The sequence below is a fragment of the Penaeus vannamei genome, chromosome 38 (genome assembly GCF_042767895.1).
Source record: "Penaeus vannamei isolate JL-2024 chromosome 38, ASM4276789v1, whole genome shotgun sequence".
Lineage (NCBI taxonomy): Eukaryota > Metazoa > Arthropoda > Malacostraca > Decapoda > Penaeidae > Penaeus > Penaeus vannamei.
In genome coordinates, this window is record NC_091586.1 from 14735656 (window position 1) to 14745635 (window position 9980).

The 9980-nt window shown below is 41.3% G+C and overlaps 1 protein-coding gene across 1 annotated transcript; it reads right to left on the minus strand.

Annotated features, from left to right (window-relative positions):
* Nucleotides 1–2840: 2840 nt before the first annotated feature.
* On the minus strand, nucleotides 2841–9742 carry LOC138859802 (histidine ammonia-lyase-like; the record flags this gene model as incomplete). Its single annotated transcript, XM_070116071.1, is given in 2 exon segments — nucleotides 2841–3143; nucleotides 9625–9742. Coding segments are annotated over 2 exon segments (262 nt in total), but the record flags the coding sequence as incomplete, so codon positions are not given.
* Nucleotides 9743–9980: the final 238 nt, after the last annotated feature.

The window sequence follows — 9980 nt, forward strand, 5'->3', positions numbered from 1 at the left end:
GAACCATCGGTTAGTACTTGACCGTTTCCAAGGCTCACTGCAAGTTGAGGCTGCCGTTACTCGACGAGGAACGCAAACATCCTTTCCTGGAACTATGAACCATCTGTTGCTACACCATGAACATCATCTGCTTCATCTGTTTGAGCAATGTTTGTAGATCCCTCATTCCATTGCTGAACCCTTGCTTGCCTTGCTACAGGGAGGGATGGGCTAATAGTCAGAGAGCCCAGAGAGATTTAATAAGCATAGCGAGTACAAAAGGTTTGACACCTGGGTTGAACACCTAAGGGGCCATGGATCCCTAAACGGCCATTCTTAAGTGAACACGTTGTGGGTTTGGCCACTTAAGAACGACCTAATTAATGCTAATTATCACTTTTAATCAGCATGTTGAGTACATAAGTGAAACCTTTATAGAATATACTTTATGGCATACTGATATCATACTGGTAATTCTTAAGTGTCGGTTTTGTGGGAAAAGTCACTTAAGAAGAGGTCAAAGGTAGTGACCCACCCAAGTTCCGTCTTCCGGTACCTTTAAAATGACTGCTACTCCCTTACTATTTGGAGTACTGGGTCAAGGTTGGACTTCAAATGTAGATTTTAATGGGAGGAATAAGGATCACTTGTTTAATCATCCATTCTCGGATACCATTATCACACACACACAAAAAAAAGGTGAAAAAGATAAGAATCAATCATTCTTAAGTGTCAAAATTTTGGACAAATCCACTTAAGAACGACGGACAGGTCAAAGTGTACTCGTTGATCCCCGAGACATCCTGACAGCATCCAAGCCTTTCTTAAGTATCTCCATGCTGAATATGACAACTTAAGAACACTATAAATCGGGCATAGTAGTGACCCCCAATTGTAAAGTATCATTTGACATGCCTGTGTGGCGGTAATAACCAATAATGAAATGGAAATAAACAAATGTTATTTAATACAAAAAATATATGAAAACACTATAATGGTACATAAAAACATTAAATGTAATAGATTTCATACCGAACTGTGGTACTAACGATGATTGTTGACTGTACGCAGATAATCACAACTTCAAACTTGGATGGATTCATGGCAAAATATTAGTGCTCCATGTTAATTAATCAGTTATACATATGAAATGTTTTTGCTGCTAACATGGTCTGTACGCAGATAATCACAACTTAAAACTTGGATTGGGGGTCACTACTATGCCCAATTTAAAGTGTTCTTAAGTTGTCATATTCAGGATGGAGATACTTAAGAAAGGCTTGGATGCTGTCAGGATGTCTCGGGGAACATATCTTGCAAGTTTTATTGATGTACTCTGCATGATGATTGAAACCTTTGGTTGGATCAACGAGTACACTTTGACCTGTCCGTCGTTCTTAAGTGGATTTGTCCAAAATTTTGACACTTAAGAATGATTGATTCTTATTATGTGTTGGTAGAGGAAAATTTTAATGTAGGTTTCATGGATGTACTCAACCATGCTGATAAAACTTTCAAGCCAGTGGGAGTAAAAAGGGTACCCGCTTTTACACTTTTTTTTTTTTTTGTGTGTGTGATAATGGTATCCGAGAATGGATGATTAAACAAGTGACCCGTATTCCTCCCATTAAAATCTACATTTGAAGTCCAACCTTGACCCAGTACTCCAAATAGTAAGGAAGTAGCAGTCATTTTAAAGGTACCGGAAGAAGGAATTTGGGCGGGTCACTACCTTTGACCTCTTCTTAAGTGGCTTTTCCCACAAAACCGACACTTAAGAATTACCAGTATGATATCAGCATGCCATAAAGTATATTCTGTAAAGGTTTCACTTATGTACTCAACATGCTGATTAAAAGTGATAATTAGCATTAATTAGGTCGTTCTTAAGTGGCCAAACCCACAATGTGTTCACTTAAGAATGGCCGTTTAGGAATCCATGGCCCCTTAGGTGTTCAACCCAGGTGTCAAACCTTTTGTACTCGCTATGCTTATTAAATCTCTCTGGGCTCTCTGACTATAAAGCTGGTGCGGCAGCTGGTGTTGGAGTTAGTGCTTCAATTGGTGCCGGTGCTGGCGTAGGTACAGCTGGTGCTGGAGTTGATGGGGCTTTTACCCCTGTTGGCACTAGTGATGTGAACGGTGTCATGGCTTTCTTTGCTGGCGCCGTCACTATTGACCTCTGCAAGTGTGGGGATTTCCCTACATTATGGAGACGAGGGGTTGATAGGGGCTGCCTGCTTTCTTTGGTTGTTTGATTTCCAATCATTTAGGGAATAGGCGCATTATGCAGTTCACGCAGTATCAGCACCGCGGTGCGTCTCGTAGACACACACGTGCTCCGTGTCCCTACTTTGAGCAACTATAGCAAAACGGGGTCAGGGAACTGAAGGTGGCACACCTAAAGGGTGCCATGCCCTCATCCATCTTAATAGTTTTGCGGGCTACCTACCCCTTATACCGTGTGAAGCCACATTAAATTATTCAATTGTAAATTAAATCATGTCTTATTTACAAAGTTGATGACACCCAAGTTGGTGAATTAAACGGAAGCTTGCTCTTATTCATTGAGTATCAGTTTCTCAATGGGATTGTATATGTGTGTGTGTGTGTGTGTGTGTGTGTGTGTGTGTGTGTGTGTGTGTGTGTGTGTGTGTGTGTGTGTGTGTGTGTGTGTGTGTGTGTGTGTGTGTGAGAGAGAGAGAGAGACAGAGAGAGAGCACGCATACACCCACACACATACCTATCTATCTGTATATGTGTGTTTGTATATATATTATTAGAATTTATTGTATATACAATTACCACACGCTCATGCATATATATGCATGTTGTGAAAAGTTATATTAAAAGAGAATTACTCCCATGACAAGCATTTATTAGTGAAAGGATAGTCAGCTATGTAGTTTAACAAAAAAGTGCAAATTCACAAATATCTAAATATTACTTTTTGCATAACGAAGACATACAGATCAATGGAAGCTAAATCAGAAATGATTTCGAATCCTGTTCTTTCTTGCTTAACTCTTGACGGTTGTCCTTCCCCGCTTGGCCTGCGAGGCCGCTCGCGCCTGGCCGCCGTTGTTCAGCGATCGCTTGTTGCTCCTGGGCGGACCCAGGCCCACGAAGCTCATGCTGGGAGAGAACACGCGCGTCTCCACGTCCTGGCGCGAGAAAAAAGGGTAGAGGCATTAGCTTTGGAGACATGAATGTGCGGTGTCATATATGGATACTCTGATACATGTATAATGATACATAAGAAGTTGCTTTTACAAGAACTGCTACGTCTGACAGTGATAATTATAGGAGCAATTCTAATGATGACAGTTATGATAATAATAATTATTATTATCATAATAATAATGATGATAATATAAATGATATTAATAACAAGCAGAACTACTCCTCTCCCTCTTTCTCCCTTCGTCTAACTGTCGCCTCTCCTCTTTCTTTCCCTTCCCCTTCCCGCTCTGTCACCCTTCTCACTCTCTAATCTTCCTTAAATTCACTCCTCCCTTCCCACTCTCCGCCCTAGATCTGTCCCTTCCCACACCCTCCTTTTCCTCGTTGAGCTCCTCACCTCCTCCAGTCCCTTGTGCCCTTTTCTCCTCCAAATCCATTTTTCTGAGCTCACTTTCTCCTCCAGTTCAATTCAATTAGATTTGCGGTCATGCTTCGCCCGGGCCTTTTCTCTGGAGTGGGCCGGCCTGTGTCATTTCTAGTTAGCTCGTGTGTTTTCTTTGAACTGTATGCTTATCGTGGTGGCTATATTGCGAGCAATCGATCCAGCTGCCATGCAGTAAGCATGTGGCAAACTCTTTTTACCAGCCTGGCGGCTGTGGTGGGTGGTCCCTGTCTTAGAAATGTTTGCATAACCTGGTAATCTCGTCATCAATAATTTGACAAGCGCATGGGTAACCTAGTCTTAATCTGTGTAGAATTATTTCGGTACCTCTTTTAATATTGGGAGGAAGCGCCAGTGGCTCATAGCCTGTAGCATCTGAGTACCATTTAGCAGCGAGCGAATTTATGGTATTTTCTCTATGTGCTCCCCAAGGAGCTTTGGTACTTTGTGTGAACTTTGGTACACACTGCAGCTTTGGTGCTTTGGCTGAGTCTCCTTCGGCTAGGTTTAACGATCATGGAGGATGGGGGCATACCCCTGCCCTTTTCGGCTAGTTTGTCAGCAAGCTCATTCCCTTGAATGTCAATGTGGCTTGGGACCCAGTTTATAATTCTTCTACCCTGACTGAGTATTTTTTAGGCTATGGTTAGTACAGATGTCAGAAGGCAGATGTTGTCTTGGGGCATGCTATGCTATAAACTGTCAATGCTTGCTTTAGAGTCTGTGTGAATGACAACGTGCCCAGCCCTTAGGGACGCGTGTGTCAGGGCTTCCATGATCGCAACCGTTTCAGCTTGGAGCGTTGAAGCATTGTCAGTGACCCTAATGAATGCGAAGCCGGCACCTGCAGTGTGGTTTATGGGATCCACTGATCCGTCCGTGTATTAAGTTACGCTACCCGGAGGAGTTATTTATGTAATGACCCTTTGTGCTTGTGCCTTTAGGCTAGGCATAGAATATTGATCTTTTCTCATTGTAAGGTTTAGGATTGAGAATTCGATCATTTCGTTTGCCCACTTCGGGGGTTCTTTGTAATTAGGGTGAGGGGAGTCCATACCCTTGGCAAGCAATAATTCTTTTAGCTGAAAGTGTATCAATACTCTGGCTGTGTGTGTGAGCCAAGAGTTGTTCGCAAACAATTGATAGTCTTGCTGTAGGCGTCTGAGTACTCTTTGCCTTAAGTATGAGTTTCTGGGTGCCTGCAAGACCTTGGAAAGGAACTGTGCTGCCATTAGATCAATTCGGGTGTTCAGGGACGGTAAATCAGCCTCCATGAGGAGGTTGATGACCTTTGTCCATCTGGGAGCTCCCAGAATGATCCTGGCAGCTTCATTTTGTATTGTTTCCAGTTTTTCTTTTAATGTTGTGCTGGAAGCAATGAGAGCGACAGAAGCGTAGTCAATAATAGGACGGACAGCATGTACATAGAATGATCTTAGTACTTTGTGTCCTGCTCCTATTTGTCTCCCTGTCATAACGTTCATGACTGACAGTCTTTCCTTGGTTCGGTCGAGCAGGTATTGGATCTCCTTTTTGAAAGTGAGTGTGTGTCCTATCCATACACCAAGGTATAGGTAGTCCTTCACCCATTCCAGATCCATACCCTGAACAGTGAGTTTTTTGTTTCTGACATTAGTTCTCAGAGCCATAGCTTTTGATTTTGCTGCCGATATTTTTAGACCCGTCCTACAACACTCTTGAGACACCAGGTTCAGATAACGCTGAGCTCTAGTTAGACAGTTATTGCCTGAGGCTATGATTGCCAAGTCATCAGCATAAGAGATGATCTTGCATCCCTCTGGCAGGTGAATGTTGGGTATGTTGGACATGAGGGTGTTGAAAAGTGCAGGACTGAGAACCCCACCCTGAGGCGTTCCATTCTTACCCCTTATGAACCTGTGCAGATGTTCATGAGGGGGTCCCGTTTTCCATCGGAGCCTGTTAAGTACCATCTTCTCAGCTGTTTTACCCAGGCAGCTGAGAAGTGAGATGGGACAGTACTTGCCAATGAGGTCTGGGGCAGTGTGGCAGTTTGCCAGGACGTTGATGAGCTGCAAGAATGCAAGCTCACCTGCAAGACCTAAATGCGATATGATGGGGTGGGAGATCCCATCAGATCCCGGTGCTGATCCATAGCTGATTTTGTATGAATTAGTTCCCTGAGAGAGAAGGCATCCATGTCATCGGGTTTGAATGCTTTGTCTCTGATGAGAGCAAGCCTACCTGGATTTAGGTTTTGCTGTTTATCCCTCAGCTCTAGAGGCAGGTTGTTGCTGCTGGTCCTGGCTGAGAACTCAAGCACCAGTCTGTGAGCCTCTGATTGTGGGTCATGATGCGTGCATTTCTGGGCTTGGCGGCTTGTCGCTTGCCTGACCCGTTTCCGCAACTCTGTAAGGCTGGTCTGGTGTCCAAAAGTCTGGTACCATTCCAACCACTTTTCCTGCCTTACTCTGTTGGCAGTTTCCTTGGCATCCACAACAGCTTCTTCCAGGAGGGAAGTTCTTTGCCGTCGGAAGTTTTTCTGCACATGTTGACTCTGTGGTTGGCCTCTTTCATCTATTCATTAAAGTACCAGGCGTCTTTGTGAGTTCTGAACCATGGACGAGTTTTGGGGATGGTTTGTGATGCGGCCTGATTTATGGCCTGGATTAGCCTTGCCTCTAGCACGTCCACTTTCATTGTTGTGGGGTTGCTTCTTTTACCAGGGTCATTAGGCCTCTAGCACCATCCAGGTTTGGAGTGGCGAAGACGTGATAGTCTGAGAAGCGGACAGATCCCACAGTGTCTCCTGGAGCATGACGACGTCAGTGCTCCTTGCTCGCACTATTGGCTGGAGAAAGGAGTTTTTTTCTATTATAGCTACAGATATTCCACTGCTGAATGCTTAGATTGGTGCCATGATGGTTACTCAGAGTCACTTACATCATACTCATCTCCAGACTTTCTCTTCCCCTTTTCCCTCCTTTTTCCTTTGTAACCCACCCTCGTCCCGCCCTCCCCAGCTCCCTTTCTCGTTAAGCCTCCTTCCCTCCTTCCTCTCTTTCCCTTCCCCTTCCATTTCTACCTTCCTTCTAAATCTCTCCCCACGGATAGTCATGTAGATAATACATGTGCATAAACTACTACTAATAATAATGATGATAATTACAATTATTATAATGATGATAATTACAATTATTATAATGATGATAATTACAATTATTATAATAACAATAATAACAATGATGGCAATGATAGGATAGGACTCCCATCAGATCATGATAGAACCTGTGTAAGAGAATGTGTCTTTCCTGAACATTTGTTTTCGATTATCACCAATTTTTATATCGCAATGGACATGCTTCTAAGTATAAGATGTCTATTTTATGTCAAAATGAAGACACTCTTAAGTCCGCAGTCATGATTTTACCTGTAAATTGTATGCTAGGAGAATCATGTGATAATGCAACAGAGAAAGGGATGATAATAATAATAGTGATAATTATGTTGGTGGTACAGATATACACATTAATTAAGATACAATTATTAACAGTCAGAATCCAACGTTTAGATCACCTTTTTTAACCATCAAAGAGTTCGATAATAAATTTCACTTTAATAGATAAAATGTCAGGTTGCCCTGCAATAATTCATTTTGAAAAACTATATACTGTTGTGCCTTTTCAAAAGTTGTGTGTGTATATATATGTATACATATTATTATTGATATTCAATAGCCATTCGTTTTACTATATGACATAAACCTCTAATTCACTTTTTAGAAGTTATTTGGGAGTACTACCCTTGCCTGACTGGATGAAATTCCTAATCAACCGTGTTCAGAGTGCTACCACTTGAGCGGCGGCAACGACTTCCCCTACGACACATGCTTTGACTCTCAAGGCGATATGTCGTTTTCTCGCCGTGGGATCGGGCTTGAGCCAGCAGTCAGAGCGCGAGCATTTTGCACCTGCCACAACGGGGATTAGAATTTGGGACCACAATGATCGAAGTCCAGTGCTCTGTCTCTGTATCTTTCCATTTCTCTCTTTCTCTTTATATATATATATATATATATATATATATATATATATATATATATATGTATATATATATATGTATATATATAATGTATATATAAACATATATAATACACACATATACACACACACACATATATATAATCCTCATCATATCAGATATTATATGCTAAGCAGTGGTGTCATTTTTGTAAACATACACCTTTCGATTACAAAGCCAGCATTCTACGCCTGAGCTTCATTGCAACATAAGCGGCGAGGAATCGATTCTGGGACCACGAGGGTCAGTGTCCAGTCATATGCTTGTATTATATGTGTGTATGTGTGTGTATATGTATACACACACAAAAATGAAAATGAAACTAGCCACAATGAGAAACTGAAAATAAGCGTGATGTTTCGAACTCTTCACGAGTTCCTCATCAGACAAAAAAAAAAAAAAAAAATGGATTAACGGCAGAACTTAAAAAAAAAAGAATTAATGAACATAGACGTGATGTCAGATACGCCAGAGAATCAAATGCTTGTTTTATTCATTTACGTGACGAAGGACATCAGTTAAATTAGAAAGACGCCAAATTAATTCATAGATCGTCAAATTCGTACGAAAGAAAAATAATTGAAGCCCTTTTGATTAGAAAATTGTCTAATTTTAACTTGAGTGCTGGCCAATGGGATTAGATTATATTACCTCATCACTTGTTAGCAAAGCCTTCCCCTGACTCTTCGACCTTGACCCTCCTCCTAAGACCTGATTCAGATCTTGTTCAAATCTGTCTCTCTATCACTATATAAACGTCAAAATTCTCTCCTGGTATAGCCTCCAGGCTTATACAGTGACACGGGTCACTGTACAGTAGTACAGTGCCGTCCTCTCATTCGAGGGGTCGGCGGTTCGCGCCCCACCCAGGCGCGAGAAGTTGCAATTGTCGCCCGGAGGTTACTGCTGTGGCTGGGCACCACGGTGGGTAAGGACTAAGCTCTGTCGTGTCAGCACTCGCTGACACACGTTGATCGAGTCGACATTAGTCGGCACAGGCCGGGCTCCCCCATAGCCCGGGCGAGACTCAGCTTCGCACATCGGACTTATCCTTATCCTCTCCTGGCATCCATTTTGGTTTTTTGTCTTATGAGGAACTCGTGAAGAGTTCAAAATCGTCACGCTTATTTTCAATTTCTCGTTGTGGCTAGTTTCATTTTCATATATATATATATATATATATATATATATATATATATATATATATATATATATATATATATATATATATATGTGTGTGTGTGTGTGTGTGTGTGTGTGTGTGTGTGTGTGTGTATGTATATATATATTTATATATATATATATATATATATATATATATATATATATATATATATATATATATATATGTATGTATGTATGTATGTATAAATCAATATTAGGGGAAAGTGCAATTTTAGGGTAAACTAAAGGAATAAATTATATACTTCCTGAAAATCACAAGAAAGTAAAGTGCCCCTTTAGTCAAAATTAGTGCCATTTCAGTCAAAACTAGAAAAAAGCATCCTCTAAATCAAAAATGGTGGAAGAAAACTGCTCTTTTAGTGAAAATCAGAGAGAGAACATGCTATTTCAGTTAAAACTGGAGAAAGAGGAGTGCCATTTTAACGTAAATCAGAAAAAACGAGTAATATTGGTGTACGGTATACTTAAATATAGCCTGTATGCTACTTTAGATTTCATCGTAAAAATGAAAAATAATAGGAACTCCCCTTTCTCAATGGTACTTTCTGAAAGTTTTATATGAAAATGATTTGTTTGGGCGCTTTATCGATATACAAAATATTTGAAAAATGTCCAGCATTTGATCGAACCTGCGTGGACTTGTAAAGACTACATGAGCTTGTTTTACTACGTTTAAAACGATGTGCAGTTAAACAGCCCATACTTCTCCGAATATTCACCACAAGTTTCTTCTGCTGGAACAACCCCTGCAGCAGGGACCTTCCCTGGAGCCTCACCTGTACCCGATGATAGTGCTCGATATGGTGTCGAACGGCTTGCCAGATCTTCCCTTCCCGTATGAGCTCGGTGACGGCATCGATGTCAGGCGACATAAAGCGGTCCTTTTCCCATGAGCTGGATCAGGGGAAAAATAGTGATATGGTGAGAGAATAGGCGAAGATAAAGTGTATGGCGGAGGAAGAAAATGCGAGAAGAGCAGCAGAAGGGAACGAGGAGTAAGTAGTTTGTCGAAGAAAAATGTTTCAAATAGATTCATAATACTAAATGTTTAAACATCATAAGTCTATGAATTATCGCATCACATCCGAAATACTGCATTATGTGTGAATATAACCAATAATGCAAAACAAGC